A 16,645-nucleotide genomic window follows, 5' to 3' on the forward strand; every position below is an offset into this window, starting at 1 on the left:
CAAGTATAAACTATCCGGCAGCTTTTCGCCTTTTCCTCATGGTGATAACAGCTGCTCCGTGCAATTGTTTACTGATCCTTTGGTAGCCAATATGATTGAGCTAAAAAGTTGGTAAAAACTTGTGTGCATCCGGATTTTAATTAGAATTTATGAGTACAGTATTTTATAATTATATTTAGAATTTTTTATATAATAATCAAATTAATATCAATTTTATATATAATAAAATATAAAAATATTTTTTGTGCGTTGCACGAGTGCAAATGCTAGTTTCTGATGATACGCCACTTTTTTTGATTTGGCTGAAATCCTAATTTGCAATGTTATAAAATCATCTTAATCAAAATTTGTGCATTAATTTATTCACTAATTTTATTATTATAAAAAATCAAAATTTACTCACATTTCATAAATTTAGAACTAATCATCCTTTTTAATGATAAAATCACACCGCAATTCTAAAAAAAATAAAGTGGTCTTGTAATTGCTAAGTTTCAAAGTCAAATTTATAAATTTGATATTGTATTCTTTTCGATAGTCCACGGTTCCCTACCTATGACATGCAGTGCCTTCGGCTGCCGGACTCGAGCTTGTAATAAATCTTAATTTCTTGTAATAAATCCACACTTAGTTCAATCATCAATTTCCACAAACTGGAAAAACTACAAAAAGTAACAGAATATTGGTGATCAATTCCAAATAGAAAAACCTACATTTCACAATTTTTATATTAGTATCTACACATTTATATATCAATGGTAAAATTAGAATTGATTAGACACAAATTACTCTGTCATTAACGAAATAAACGGCGATTCTTATCAAAATAAGTGGTTTCATACACCGGTAGCTCTTCACAAAACCTATCCTTAATCCCAAAGTCGAGCTCGAACAAATCCGAGCTCGACTCACTAATTGTGTCCCCCTTCTCCCCGTCACTCTCGTAGTTTTCCATCCTCCTCGTCACTCTCGTAACAACGGAGAGACCTAGTCCTGAAATAAAAAGGTAAACACTACATTAGGAGTAAACAACTATTGTATATAGGAGATGCAAAGCCAAATATTACCGCACAATGATAAACAACTATTACTACTTAGAAAATCTAAACTCCATTTTATTTTAGAAGATAAGCAGGAGAAAATGATGAAACTAAATAGCTCTACTTAATTTCGAATATTGTAAGAAGAAAGAGGTCGAGACATCTGCAGTTTGGTTGAATCCTCCACCTTGCAATTGCTATAAAGAATACTGAAACTTTATACATGTTCCATATCTAATAAACCCTAAAATTTCCAAAAAACATAAGACATTTCAAGAAATGATTTCCACTAAGTAAGCAATACTAAACAAAGCATATCAACAGTGCCGGATGATAGTCAGATACAATTAAAACTACAACCAACACTCAACCATGGAAATGCACAAGGCATGATATATTCACAATCTTTAGCATTGGCACAGTGGCGTTTTATGATTTTTCGACTGCGCGGTTTTTCCATTTCAACTAAGTCCCTGGCTTCGGTCTGCAGAAACTCAATGACATTTATACTTATGATTCCAATGCAGCAATTTAGTTTACACTAATACAATTCCCATAACATTCTTTAACTTTTATCAAGCGCCACTTACAAATTCAATAAAGGGGCAACTTCAAATGAGCAACAATTTTTAAGTACCAACTTTCTTTAAAATTAATCTCAAACGAGTGATTAACTTAGCATCTGCATTCTCTAAGCTGCACAATTCTTCAATCACCATCGCAAAAACAACACACTTAACAAATACTTTCCCCCCAAAAAAGGCAAAAACAACACAGAATTCCTTCAACCAATCATCAAAAAAGGGTAAAAGGGGGAAAATCACAAGAGCCCAAATCGCCATTGAATCTAAACAACATCAAAAGCATCCCAATCACACTCCACGGTCCAAAAATCAAGAATCCCACAACCCTAAATCATCTCCTTCCCAACGATTGGGAAAGGGAAAACCATCAATTAGCAGTAAAAAAACACCCTCAAAACTAACCCACAGATGAGAGGAAACAATAGGATCAGTAGATCAAGAACGCCAATCAGATTAATCTTTTAAAGTCTGCGTTTTTTCGGGTTTGTTGAAGATTAGGCAAAAAGTAGGATAACGAGAGAGAAAACAAGAAGAAAATAGAAATGTGATGATGGGAATGAATCGCATATGTCGACATGTACTATACTCGTATAATTTACTTTCTAATTTTAAGAATTTCGCAAGTAATCTGGATTAGTTTTTATGCACAGACGGACTAAATGTAAGTGAATGGAAAAGTACCTCATCCTTGCGACATTGGTTAAGTTTCCACACCAGCCACGGGTACTCTAGGTACTTACCACCAGGCTCTTTATCCTGGCTCACTGCGTAGACCCTCCCATTCTCTTCAATTACAACTTCAAACAACCCTCCAAAATTTGCTCCCAAAAAATCATGGAGATCATCATGTATTGTGTCATTTGCAACCTCCTCTTTGTAAAATTCATTGAAATCCACCTTTTCACCTTGATTAGTCAACTTCAAGAAAAACAAAAAAATTTAAATTAATATGTGTATATATATATATATATATATATAAAGCAATGAAAATTGTACCTGATAGGTGTCAAAAATTTCCTCAAGCGATTTGTGAACCATATGGATAAAATCCTCCCAGCCTATGGAAGAATTTTCAGTAGGCATTTCTTTCAAAATTATTTCCATAGCCTTACAGAGGCGTAGACTTTTAAATGCGAGCTTGAATAAATACGCTTTAACTCCATTCTCATCCTTGGGCCTAAAGTGATTGAACCCATCCTGAGCCTGCTCTCTCTTATCCGTCTTCTTCGCCCTCTTACTATTAGCCCCTTGGTCCCGCATATCCCCACGCAGAGGCTCCCTAACCACAGGCACCTTCACCGCCCTCTTACTATTAGCCCCTTGGTCCCGCATATCCCCACGCGGAGGCTCCCTAACCACAGGCTCAGGCTGAATAGGCGGATCAGCCACAAAATTCAGATTAACCACAGGCTGAATAGGCGGATCAGCCACCAAATTCAGATTATCATTGTGAAGAGGCGGATCATCCTCTAAATTCAGATTATCATCCTCCGAATTCAGATTATCAACCGGCATATCATCCTCATCCTCATCCCCCACAGTCAACAAATTCTGAGGCCCCAAATTCTCAGGCGACAGATCATGAGGCCCCAAATTCTCATTATCCACAGCCTGCTCCTCCCTCTCCCCATCCCCCGCAGTCAACAAATTCTGAGGCCCCAAATTCTCAGGCGACAGATCATGAGGCCCCAAATTCTCATTATCCACATTATCCAGCAACAAATTCTGAGGCTCCTCCTCCTCATTGTGCTGCTCATCCTCGGGCTGAGGCCCACCCTCCTCATTGTGCTGCTCAGGCGGAGGCTCAGCCTCCACATTGTGCTGCTCCTCATTGTGCTGCTCAGGCTGAGGCTGCACACGCTTCGCCACCCTGTCAATAGCCCTTTGGTTCCGGTTTTGATTTTGCCTATCAATCCTCCTTTGGATGTCAGCCCCAATCTGAGCCTGAGGTGGAGGCGCCGGCGGAGGCAGGAGGCCTCTCCCTCTCCCCCTCCCCATGTCAGCCCCAATCTGAGCCTGAGGTGGAGGCGCCGGCGGAGGCAGGAGGCCTCTCCCTCTCCCTCTCCCCCTCCCCCTCCCCCTCTCCCTCCTCCGTTACCTGAAAATTGGTCGCATCAGACTCAGTGTCGTCTTCATCACGATCCATCTCCCTCTCACTCTGCCGCTCCTCCCTGTCTTGAAAATTGGCGGCATCAGACCGAGTGTCTTCACTAGGACGGCTGCCTAAGCGAAAACTACCATCATCTTGCGTCTAAATCCTATAATTCAAATTGCTAGATTTGAAAATTGCGTTAGTAAAACGACAAAACTCCTGTTTGTTTTCACGGCTCATACTTCGGTAAGACTGATTAACACTATCTATGAAGAGGTGGACAGAAAGAAATGCACCTTTTTTAATGACTGGAAAATTGGAAAATTGGAGACACAGAAAGAGAGAACAACAATGGCTTCATCGTCTTCATTCTCATTTAATATCCCCGCAATGCGTTTGCGGAATACTTTTTTAATGACTGGAAAATTGGAAAATTGGAGACACAGAAAGAGAGAACAACAATGGCTTCATCGTCTTCATTCTCATTTAATATCCCCGCAATGCGTTTGCGGAATACTTTAGATAGTGTTAATCAGTCTTACCGAAGTATGAGCCGTGAAAACAAACAGGAGTTTTGTCGTTTTACTAACGCAATTTTCAAATCTAGCAATTTGAATTATAGGATTTGGACGCAAGATGATGGTAGTTTTCGCTTAGGCAGCCGTCCTAGTGAAGACACTCGGTCTGATGCCGCCAATTTTCAAGACAGGGAGGAGCGGCAGAGTGAGAGGGAGATGGATCGTGATGAAGACGACACTGAGTCTGATGCGACCAATTTTCAGGTAACGGAGGAGGGAGAGGGGGAGGGGGAGGGGGAGAGGGAGAGGCCTCCTGCCTCCGCCGGCGCCTCCACCTCAGGCTCAGATTGGGGCTGACATGGGGAGGGGGAGAGGGAGAGGGAGAGGCCTCCTGCCTCCGCCGGCGCCTCCACCTCAGGCTCAGATTGGGGCTGACATCCAAAGGAGGATTGATAGGCAAAATCAAAACCGGAACCAAAGGGCTATTGACAGGGTGGCGAAGCGTGTGCAGCCTCAGCCTGAGCAGCACAATGAGGAGCAGCACAATGTGGAGGCTGAGCCTCCGCCTGAGCAGCACAATGAGGAGGGTGGGCCTCAGCCCGAGGATGAGCAGCACAATGAGGAGGAGGAGCCTCAGAATTTGTTGCTGGATAATGTGGATAATGAGAATTTGGGGCCTCATGATCTGTCGCCTGAGAATTTGGGGCCTCAGAATTTGTTGACTGCGGGGGATGGGGAGAGGGAGGAGCAGGCTGTGGATAATGTGGATAATGAGAATTTGGGGCCTCATGATCTGTCGCCTGAGAATTTGGGGCCTCAGAATTTGTTGACTGTGGGGGATGAGGATGAGGATGATATGCCGGCTGATAATCTGAATTCGGAGGATGATAATCTGAATTTAGAGGATGATCCGCCTCTTCACAATGATAATCTGAATTTGGTGGCTGATCCGCCTATTCAGCCTGTGGTTAATCTGAATTTTGTGGCTGATCCGCCTATTCAGCCTGAGCCTGTGGTTAGGGAGCCTCCGCGTGGGGATATGCGGGACCAAGGGGCTAATAGTAAGAGGGCGGTGAAGGTGCCTGTGGTTAGGGAGCCTCTGCGTGGGGATATGCGGGACCAAGGGGCTAATAGTAAGAGGGCGAAGAAGACGGATAAGAGAGAGCAGGCTCAGGATGGGTTCAATCACTTTAGGCCCAAGGATGAGAATGAAGTTAAAGCGTATTTATTCAAGCTCGCATTTAAAAGTCTACGCCTCTGTAAGGCTATGGAAATAATTTTGAAAGAAATGCCTACTGAAAATTCTTCCATAGGCTGGGAGGATTTTATCCATATGGTTCACAAATCGCTTGAGGAAATTTTTGACACCTATCAGGTACAATTTTCATTGCTTTATATATATATATATATATATATATATATATATACACATATTAATTTAAATTTTTTTGTTTTTCTTGAAGTTGACTAATCAAGGTGAAAAGGTGGATTTCAATGAATTTTACAAAGAGGAGGTTGCAAATGACACAATACATGATGATCTCCATGATTTTTTGGGAGCAAATTTTGGAGGGTTGTTTGAAGTTGTAATTGAAGAGAATGGGAGGGTCTACGCAGTGAGCCAGGATAAAGAGCCTGGTGGTAAGTACCTAGAGTACCCGTGGCTGGTGTGGAAACTTAACCAATGTCGCAAGGATGAGGTACTTTTCCATTCACTTACATTTAGTCCGTCTGTGCATAAAAACTAATCCAGATTACTTGCGAAATTCTTAAAATTAGAAAGTAAATTATACGAGTATAGTACATGTCGACATATGCGATTCATTCCCATCATCACATTTCTATTTTCTTCTTGTTTTCTCTCTCGTTATCCTACTTTTTGCCTAATCTTCAACAAACCCGAAAAAACGCAGACTTTAAAAGATTAATCTGATTGGCGTTCTTGATCTACTGATCCTATTGTTTCCTCTCATCTGTGGGTTAGTTTTGAGGGTGTTTTTTTACTGCTAATTGATGGTTTTCCCTTTCCCAATCGTTGGGAAGGAGATGATTTAGGGTTGTGGGATTCTTGATTTTTGGACCGTGGAGTGTGATTGGGATGCTTTTGATGTTGTTTAGATTCAATGGCGATTTGGGCTCTTGTGATTTTCCCCCTTTTACCCTTTTTTGATGATTGGTTGAAGGAATTCTGTGTTGTTTTTGCCTTTTTTGGGGGGAAAGTATTTGTTAAGTGTGTTGTTTTTGCGATGGTGATTGAAGAATTGTGCAGCTTAGAGAATGCAGATGCTAAGTTAATCACTCGTTTGAGATTAATTTTAAAGAAAGTTGGTACTTAAAAATTGTTGCTCATTTGAAGTTGCCCCTTTATTGAATTTGTAAGTGGCGCTTGATAAAAGTTAAAGAATGTTATGGGAATTGTATTAGTGTAAACTAAATTGCTGCATTGGAATCATAAGTATAAATGTCATTGAGTTTCTGCAGACCGAAGCCAGGGACTTAGTTGAAATGGAAAAACCGCGCAGTCGAAAAATCATAAAACGCCACTGTGCCAATGCTAAAGATTGTGAATATATCATGCCTTGTGCATTTCCATGGTTGAGTGTTGGTTGTAGTTTTAATTGTATCTGACTATCATCCGGCACTGTTGATATGCTTTGTTTAGTATTGCTTACTTAGTGGAAATCATTTCTTGAAATGTCTTATGTTTTTTGGAAATTTTAGGGTTTATTAGATATGGAACATGTATAAAGTTTCAGTATTCTTTATAGCAATTGCAAGGTGGAGGATTCAACCAAACTGCAGATGTCTCGACCTCTTTCTTCTTACAATATTCGAAATTAAGTAGAGCTATTTAGTTTCATCATTTTCTCCTGCTTATCTTCTAAAATAAAATGGAGTTTAGATTTTCTAAGTAGTAATAGTTGTTTATCATTGTGCGGTAATATTTGGCTTTGCATCTCCTATATACAATAGTTGTTTACTCCTAATGTAGTGTTTACCTTTTTATTTCAGGACTAGGTCTCTCCGTTGTTACGAGAGTGACGAGGAGGATGGAAAACTACGAGAGTGACGGGGAGAAGGGGGACACAATTAGTGAGTCGAGCTCGGATTTGTTCGAGCTCGACTTTGGGATTAAGGATAGGTTTTGTGAAGAGCTACCGGTGTATGAAACCACTTATTTTGATAAGAATCGCCGTTTATTTCGTTAATGACAGAGTAATTTGTGTCTAATCAATTCTAATTTTACCATTGATATATAAATGTGTAGATACTAATATAAAAATTGTGAAATGTAGGTTTTTCTATTTGGAATTGATCACCAATATTCTGTTACTTTTTGTAGTTTTTCCAGTTTGTGGAAATTGATGATTGAACTAAGTGTGGATTTATTACAAGAAATTAAGATTTATTACAAGCTCGAGTCCGGCAGCCGAAGGCACTGCATGTCATAGGTAGGGAACCGTGGACTATCGAAAAGAATACAATATCAAATTTATAAATTTGACTTTGAAACTTAGCAATTACAAGACCACTTTATTTTTTTTAGAATTGCGGTGTGATTTTATCATTAAAAAGGATGATTAGTTCTAAATTTATGAAATGTGAGTAAATTTTGATTTTTTATAATAATAAAATTAGTGAATAAATTAATGCACAAATTTTGATTAAGATGATTTTATAACATTGCAAATTAGGATTTCAGCCAAATCAAAAAAAGTGGCGTATCATCAGAAACTAGCATTTGCACTCGTGCAACGCACAAAAAATATTTTTATATTTTATTATATATAAAATTGATATTAATTTGATTATTATATAAAAAATTCTAAATATAATTATAAAATACTGTACTCATAAATTCTAATTAAAATCCGGATGCACACAAGTTTTTACCAACTTTTTAGCTCAATCATATTGGCTACCAAAGGATCAGTAAACAATTGCACGGAGCAGCTGTTATCACCATGAGGAAAAGGCGAAAAGCTGCCGGATAGTTTATACTTGCTCAATCTCAAAGACATATCAGCCACGCGAACAAGCTTAGTCACGAAAAAGAAATGTATTTGAAAGTAGCAACCAAAGTTTCATTGATTTTTCCTCAAACTCATAGCCTTACCAGTACACAATCACCGGAAATAGCTTAAATCACGTAACTGATATATGTCCTCAACATAAAAAGAAAAAGAGGTTCAAAATTTTCAATTTTACAGCCTCTGTTAAGAATTGTGGCAGAAATTACCTGCACAACTGGACTTCGGTCTTTCCCCTTTTGTAAAGATTCGAGCTTCTTATTATCCAGCTAGAAATTCACAAATTTAAAATCATCAATAAACAAGATATCAAGCTTCCAATGATTTCTCAAAAAAAAATCAACCTACCAAAAGCACAGCCGCCTGAGGAAAATACCGAGTTATGTGATCTCCAATGTTCTTAGCGACACTCCCGAGTTCAAAATCATCGTATCTCTCATTAGCATGAAAGTAGCCCACGATGCTCAAGCCTTTTTCTTCATAATACTCCTCTATCTATTAAATTCAAATCTCAATCGATAATTATTTGTATTGGTCAGATAAAAAGATGTGGCTAGATTGTAAAAACGGCTAAAAACTATTCTAATTGTATTGGTACCCAAATAAATATTGTGGTATTGATTCTTCAAAAGTGAGGCCTTGATGGGGATTCTCTGAGTTGGAATTTGTCTCACAAAGACAAAAGCCAAATCAGAATTCAATTGAGGTTTAAGAGCTCTCCTAAGATTCTTTTTCATCACAACAATAAGACGGAAAAGAAAAGGAGGAAGCTAGCTACACATTCCTCAACGCAGGCCTTTCAAACTCACAAGCCAAAAGGGGGAAACTTTCATCTCTTCTTCAATTTGCATTGACAAAATTAATCCAAAGCTTAATTACATGTCTCTACAGATTTTATTTTTATTTTCCGTTCTAACAAATTTTCTCCTAAAATCAACACAACTAAACGATTATATCAGTATCATCAGAACTAAAATACAAAAGATAATAAAAGTTGTATGAGTTTTCACAGATCTCATTTAAAAGTAGCATTTCCCAATACATTGATAGGTTTAGTTTACAAACCAAACATTAGGTTAATGTATTTTTATACCATCAACACTAAATCTCGCAAATCAAACAGCGGAAATCAGTGAATAGTATAGAGTATTAACTGACCATAATGAGCGCGATTTCAAGTGGGGGAAGGAGACCGATCTGCGAGTGGAAGAGGGGAACGGAGTCAACGATCTCGACTCCGGCGGCGGCGGAGCGGCCAAGGAGGACGGCATTGACGGCGGAGGTCCGGTGCTTTAGGGCGTGGAGGACCAGCTTAATGTAGGCGGTCTGGTGGATCTCGTACCGCGATTCACCACCCATGATTCTCTCAGCCCAATCAATTCAATTCCGGTGAGATTCTGAGTCGCATAAACCAAATTGGGATTAGGGCTTGCCTTTTCTTTCTTTATCTTCTGTTTTTCCTGTTTCTTTCTTCTATTCGTGTAAAGCAAGCCCATAAATTTGGGTAATGCATGTACCATATAATCGGGTTGATCCGCACTTAAACATTGACTCGTATTCATATTTAAATTCGCATCTTAATTCAAATTGTGTAAATTATATTATTCGATTATACAAATGATACTGCCTATAATTGACATTATTCAATTATATAAATGATACTCCCTTCGTCCCAATAAACTTGTCCCACTTTCCTTTTTGGGTTGTCCCAATAATCTTGTCTCATTTCCCTTTTTAGTAAAAATTAGGGGTCTCATTAAAAATTAATTAAACACAATTTTAATTAACTTTGTTAATTAAATCCCTTTTACTCCACTATACCCTACTACACTCGGCTATCTCTCTCTTTCTCTCTCTATCAGCCCCAATTGACCGGCGCCGCCACCACTGACCTTCGCCGCCTCCGCCGCCCTCCCATCTCCATCCCTCTGGCCTCCGCCGCCCTCCCACCTCCATTCACCCGGCGCCGCTTCCCTCTTTCCCCCTCTGTAAATCTGCCTCCCCCTTTCCCGCTCTGTTCCGGCGCCACCGCCACCGCCTCCGCCTCTCGCCTCTTCGCCTCCACCTCCGCCCTCTCGTATCCAACGTTCGAGCCGCCTCTCGTCTTTCGCCTCCGCCCTCTCGCCTCCACCGTTCGAGCCGCTTCCGCCCTTCTGCTTCATCTTCTTCAGCCGAACGGCCAGAGCCACCACCTGTAGAAATGAGGATTTACAGAAGAAATGAGGGTTAGCAATTCTATATCGGTCTGTGGTGTGTTTCTTTAATTTCTTGAATTTCTATAAACACTCCTTGAATTTGGAGGAAATGATGTGTGTTAAATCAATTTGTTGGTTGTTTGAATGATGGTGTGTAGGGGGTGGAGAGAGACAGGCGAGGGGAAAGGAAGGATGCCGGCGCCGGCTTGCCGGAGTTGAGAGCCACGTCGGCAGCATAATTTTGAAGAATTAATTGTTGCTTTGTTAACAATACTTAAATCAATTAACAATATAATTAAACATGTGGGTCATACAACTTAACCTCTAATACAACTCTCCTTAATACCCGTGCCGAAAAGAAACGGGACAAGTTTACTGGGACGGAGGGAGTATTGTAATATTTTAAAATGTTATAGTGTTATTAAAATATTGTTATTTACAATTTTATAGTGTGAAATTATTTGTATAACAAAATAGCGTCAATTACAGAAAGTGTTATTTGTATAATTGAATAGTGTCATTTACATAATTTAGATCAGAATGTGGATTTGAATTGAATCAAGATCTGAATGTGGATCAATTCAATTATATAATACTCCCTCCGTCTCACAAAAACATGAACAAAGAGAAATGCACGGGTTTTAAGAAATGTTAGTTGAGAGTTAAAGTAAGTGGAAAATGGGTCCCACTTTAAAAGGTATTGTGAGAGTAATGAATTAATTAAGGAAAAGTAATGGTGGGCCATGATGTACTAAAATGGAAAGGTTCATGTTTTTGTGAGACGCCCAAAAATGGAAAAATGTTCATATTTTTGTGAGACGGAGGGAGTACATCTTATTATACCCAACGCGACCACTAAATCAAATAGGACTTTTATGTTTTTCCTATTTTGTTTTGGGCCTAATTGAGATGCTATTTAGCTAAGTTTTTTTTAAACAGTTTATAAAATTTAAATTTTGAAATTTTATAAGATATTCCTTTCTCTGAAAAAAGACATTTATATCCCTTAAAATTAGTTATACATCATGAATTAAAATAATTAAATTGCTGATTATCATATTAAGAGAATACATAATTTAATCTATTAATGAAAAAGTAAGAGAGGTGACTCTAGTCACTAGCTCCTCTACCCTCTTCTACTTCTCTCAAGTTTTGACATTTTCTGTTTAAGGGAGGTGGGCTCAATTTTTGCCCAATACAAGCCCAAATTACTCACCTCGGCCCACTAAATTTTTATTTTTGGCCCAATAAAATCACTGCAGTAATTATATTTTAAGGATTTTAGTAAAATAAATAAATAACTTAACTGATAGAGTCATTTATAAATCATCAAGAGAATTATAATGATTTAATCCCCGCCCGATTTCAAGGCGGCCTCATCCCCAGTAAAGAGCAGCAGCGGCGCCACCGATGTCTCCGCGCCGCCCTCCTCCAAGAGCCTCCGCGGCCTTAACAAACCCAAGTGCATCAAGTGCGGCAACGTGGCGCGCTCTAGGTAATCCCCTTCTCGCTTTCCTTCATCACCACCAATGTAGGGTTTTATTCGTTGATTTTCCAGTTATTTTTTTTGGGTGTTTTTAATTTGTAAATTTTAAATTATGGAGTATATTATTTTAGAATTTTATTTTCCATGTGTGTAAATAGGCAGTGTTCGGGCTCCACCTGTGAAGCACGTCTCACGTGCAAAATAACCCGTTCGGACTCCAATGTGGTTCACGGATGCCGAAATTAAAAATAAATAGCCTAAATTTGCAAATTCGAAAAGACAAAAAAAGTGACCTAATTTTGAAAACCGTCCTAATTCAGTGGCCTACAATTTTTTTTAACTCCATAGAATGCTAGTATTACCGCTGAAAATAATGAGTTGTCTTGCATTGTCCCGCTTTTTATTTTCATTTTGCATTGAAAAATGAAAACTATATCTAAAGACACGAAAAAAGAGTTAGTAGCTCTAATTCTAGTATATAAGTGTTAGGCAAATTTGACATCCGTAGAAATATAGCAATACGTGAGGTTCTTATTTACTTATTTGTAGAGTATGAATTCATAATTGCAGTTATTTAAGTAAAGGGCTTCAAAGCAAATAACAACAGTTGGAGGGCTTATGTGCAAAGCTGAAAGTTAGTTTGTTAAAACAAACTAACATATCCGTCTTCACGCAGAGCTTCTTGCGGCTTAGTTTGTGAGCCCGTTACTTGATCGTTTTGTGAGTTTAAATACTTTCTGTAATCCTCCTAGATCAGGTTAGAAGTTAGAAGAATTCTCTGAGAAGAAGAGCAAAAAGAGAGTGAGAAAAAGTAGTCTTGTTTCAGACTTGAGAGCTGTCATCTCTAGCTCTTTGTTGTGTAATTCTTTGTAACATCTTAATCGTGATAGTGAAAGTTCTTGTGTGATCTTCCGTGGATGTAGGTTTTACAACCGAACCACGTAAAATCTGGTGTCTTCTTTCTTTGCTTTCTTGTTTAAATTCTCATTTCAATCTTGAGTGTTAGATTTGAGAGTTGAGAGTTTGTTGCTGCGATTCTGTGTTGCTGTATTGAATTGGTTTGCTGCAACTGTAGCAAGATCAATTCCTAACATTATTATTAGACATTCTCTGAATCTTTACGACTTCTCGACTCCAATTGAATTAATTAATTAGATCAGAGCTACCATGATATATTGACTAGCTAGCAAACCTAACTAAATACATTAATTAATTAGATCAGAGCTACCATGTTAAATATTTGCTCATATCCGATCACAAAAAGTGCTATATGTGCTTTTTGTTGACAGAGGGGCTATAATTTTAGGATTAATATGAACAAAGTATTTACCCCAAATAATTAACTTATAATTAGTATATATATGCAAATTCTGCTCCAATTGCTATTTGGGACTAATTGTATCATGCCGGATTTGCCCACTAAGTGAAATAAAAACTCGAGATATTTCAAATCACGATAAAAAATTAATTAAGCTCCTTTTAGTTTTGCAAAATCACATACTATTAGAATTAATATATACTATCATATCATCGTATCAATGATGGATCATATGACTCGATTGATTGTATGTTTTTAATAAGTTAACAATTAATGTATGATAATAATATATTATATGCAGATGGATGATGAATTATTTAGAAGCACACTAATTTTGAAAATAACAAGTCAGAAATGGAAGCATGGGTCGAGATGGATAAGTAGGGGACCGTTTTTCTTTTATTGTGACCCGACCCACACAAATTATGAATTCCAACTTATAGTTCAACTCATCTGCTAATAAATCTCATATTTCTATTTTTTTTTAAGGATAAAACTTGAGTGAATTTTTAAAATGGCCACTTTCATATTGTAAAAATAAAAAATGTCCACTAAGATAAAAAACTTAAAAAATGTCCACTGTTACCAAAATACCCTTCACATTAAAAATTAAAAAAATGTCCACTTTACATCACCCCTTTAAAAAATTCCGCAATTCACAACCAGTGTGAATTCACAACCAAAATTTTGTTGTTGTGAATTCACACTGGTTGTGAATTGTGAATTCACAACCAATCGAATTCACAACCAGAATTTTTTGTTTGTGAATTCACAACCAGTCGAATTCACAATTAAAATTTAATTCACAACCAGATTTTTTGTTGTGAATTTACAACTAAAATTTAATTCACAGTTAGAATTTTGTGGTTGTGAATTTACAACCAATCGAATTCACAACCAAAATTTAATTCACAACCAGAATTTTTTGGTTGTGAATTCACAACTAAAATTTAATTCGCAACCACAATTTATTTTGGTCGTGAATTCAAGTAGTCGTGAATTTGAATTCACAACCAAAACAACTAGTTATGAAGTTAATTTTTTTAAAATTTGAATTCACAACTAGCAATAGACTTGATTGTGAATTCACGAATATTTAGTTGTGAATTTATAAATCTGATTGTGAATTCAAGAATATTTAGTTGTAAATTCATGGATCTGATTGTGAATTTAAAAATATTAAATTGTGAATTCCTAGATCAAGTCGTGAATTGAAGAACATTTAATTGTGAATTCATAGATGTAATTGTGAATTCAAGAAAAATGAAAACTTTAACATATTCACATTATCAAATCGAAGCATCAAACGAGAAACTACAGGAACTAACTCACAAATCAGTAATTTTTTTAACTAAATGAAACTTTGCAACTGCCAATTAGCTTGAAACCGGAACCTATACTAAGACACCTGAATTGAACTATATTCCCAAAACCACAAAAAGGGAGAAACATGAACATTAATATAATACACACACACGCACACACAAATGAGTAGCACCAGCATCTATAAATTTTTTAACCTAACTAAGTAGCAACAGAAGCAAGAAACAAATACATTGTGAACAAAACTGAGGTTGCCACCAAAACAATGTTCATATCTTGCTCCTCATCCTCACCAACTTGGCCAAAGTCTCCTGTGCCGCCAGCGTCTGCGCGTGGTTGTGGCCGAGCATCACCGTCCTGATGCTGATGCACGTTCGGCACAGCTCCCCGCTGTCGAAGTGGCCGCCTCTCAGCAGCAGCCTCGCCCTCGTCTCTAGCAGGGCGGCCTTGAGCAGCGTCACTTCCTGCCATACATACTCGTCCACCCTCTGGTTCGACTGCAGGGCCTTCTTCCAGCACAGGGAGCCGTGGCACCAGTCTTGGATCTGCGACACGAAAGACTTCTCGACCTCCTCCAGCACGTTCGTGCACACCTTCAGGAGCTCTAAGGCCGAGTTGCACCTCGAGAAGGTCGAGAAGGCTCCTATGGCTAGAGGCAGAGCTGTTCTCTTGATGAAGAGCACCATGTCGATGGCCTTGAGCTGCACCAACGGGGGCTCGGATTTGAACCCGAAGACGAGAAAGGCCGACGCCCAGAGGTGGTCGGATGTCGCCAACGGGTTCCCAAGCTTCCTCACTCCTTGAACCGTGGCCTTAGCTGCACCCAACCCGTATTTCCATCTAGCAAATATCTGTGTGATGGCATGGAACTGAATCCAGCAGCCCGGCTGCCGGTTAACCTTTCCAAGCCAAGCCGAGCCGGACCAAGAGAAGGGCGGCCTCCTCCTCGCCCTTCCACATCTGGCTCAACACACAGCCCGAGCAGCAGCACAGGGCGAGCTTCAGGCATCTTGTCCATTTCCTCAGCTTATTCCTCGTTGATGCCACATTGTTGGCGGCCGCAGCTAGCAGATTCGCTGGGATGGGCGCGGGGGCGAACCACGCCCCCGCCTGAAGCATTCTCGAAGCGAGGAGGTTACGGCTCCCCTTGGTTTGCTGCAAAACAGCAGCACAGAACGACAAGACCTTGATCAGGAAAGGGCTAGTTGTACAAAACTGCTGCTCTTCACTGCTCAAGCCGGAGCATCCAGCCGCCTCCTCATCGTGCTCGGCCTCATTCAGCGCCTCGAACAGACTCGACGGTGAAATCCCAAGTTCAGAAAGCAGGCAACCCACAACCCACAACCCAAAACTGGACCTCCCAAGTTTCTCACCAAATTTCTCAAGAAACTCGAGCTCTGCAGCAGGGTACTCCCTCCTCCGCCTCCCTCTCAGCAACGCCAATGCATCGTACTGCAAATCAAGTGGACAGATCTAATAGCAATATGCTGAAAATAACTCCAATAATAATTAAAACTCACAGAATTCAACTAAAGTATTGCAACTTAACATCACAAACCATCATAAATCGTACTTAATTATCTAGATCTAATAAATTTACAGTAAATATAGTAGCAACATGCTTCCAAAAAAATTACTGAACAGTGGACAGGAATTGTAAGCAACAGTAAGCCAAAAAGAAGAGGCAAATTCACAAAAAAATTACCAACAAAAACCTAGGGTTTCCACATCGGCTCTGCTCAATTTCATGGACGGATTGTCCAATTTCCAAGACGAGAGGATCATGATCTTCACCATGAACACAAAAGAAAACGTCGAGAGGACCGCCTCTACCTGGAGTCGGAGTGCCGCGACCTAGCGGAGGCCAACAAGTGGCGCCAGCAAATCATGCGCGAGATCGGCCGGAAAATCGCTGAAATCCAGAACGAAGGCGAGACGAAGCGAGTGCGGCGGTGATTGAAGCGGCGGAGTATTTGAGAAGAAGCGCTTCGCGGCGAGGGGTGAAGCAGAAGATGGCAGAGGCGACGAGGCCGGGCCAGAGACGACGAGGCCGGGGGC

At 39.4% G+C, this 16,645-nt stretch overlaps 3 protein-coding genes and 1 pseudogene across 3 annotated transcripts; 1 reads left to right on the top strand and 3 right to left on the bottom strand.

The window, feature by feature from the left end:
- Positions 1 to 237: 237 nt before the first annotated feature.
- Positions 238 to 3,622, bottom strand: LOC130994543 (uncharacterized). The gene is made up of 3 exons (XM_057919586.1): positions 2,621 to 3,622; positions 2,306 to 2,542; positions 238 to 993 (listed from the first exon to the last, which is right to left on the bottom strand). Exons 1-3 carry the CDS (start codon positions 3,620 to 3,622, stop codon positions 988 to 990), a joined length of 1,245 nt encoding a protein of 414 aa, XP_057775569.1. The 3' UTR covers positions 238 to 987.
- A 970-nt stretch (positions 3,623 to 4,592) lies between these two features.
- On the top strand, positions 4,593 to 7,982 carry LOC130994544 (uncharacterized). Its single transcript, XM_057919587.1, has 4 exons — positions 4,593 to 5,312; positions 5,385 to 5,609; positions 5,698 to 5,934; positions 7,247 to 7,982. Exons 1-4 carry the CDS (start codon positions 4,593 to 4,595, stop codon positions 7,250 to 7,252), a joined length of 1,188 nt encoding a protein of 395 aa, XP_057775570.1. The 3' UTR covers positions 7,253 to 7,982.
- Positions 7,983 to 8,297: 315 nt separating this feature from the next.
- LOC130995267 (ER membrane protein complex subunit 8/9 homolog) lies at positions 8,298 to 9,837 on the bottom strand. The gene is made up of 3 exons (XM_057920498.1): positions 9,424 to 9,837; positions 8,614 to 8,760; positions 8,298 to 8,534 (listed from the first exon to the last, which is right to left on the bottom strand). The coding sequence occupies exons 1-3, from the start codon at positions 9,622 to 9,624 to the stop codon at positions 8,376 to 8,378; spliced, it is 507 nt and encodes a 168-aa protein (XP_057776481.1). The 5' UTR covers positions 9,625 to 9,837; the 3' UTR covers positions 8,298 to 8,375.
- A 4,840-nt stretch (positions 9,838 to 14,677) lies between these two features.
- LOC130995268 (uncharacterized) lies at positions 14,678 to 16,472 on the bottom strand (annotated as a pseudogene).
- Positions 16,473 to 16,645: the final 173 nt, after the last annotated feature.

Source organism: Salvia miltiorrhiza, chromosome 7 (assembly GCF_028751815.1).
Source record: "Salvia miltiorrhiza cultivar Shanhuang (shh) chromosome 7, IMPLAD_Smil_shh, whole genome shotgun sequence".
Lineage (NCBI taxonomy): Eukaryota > Viridiplantae > Streptophyta > Magnoliopsida > Lamiales > Lamiaceae > Salvia > Salvia miltiorrhiza.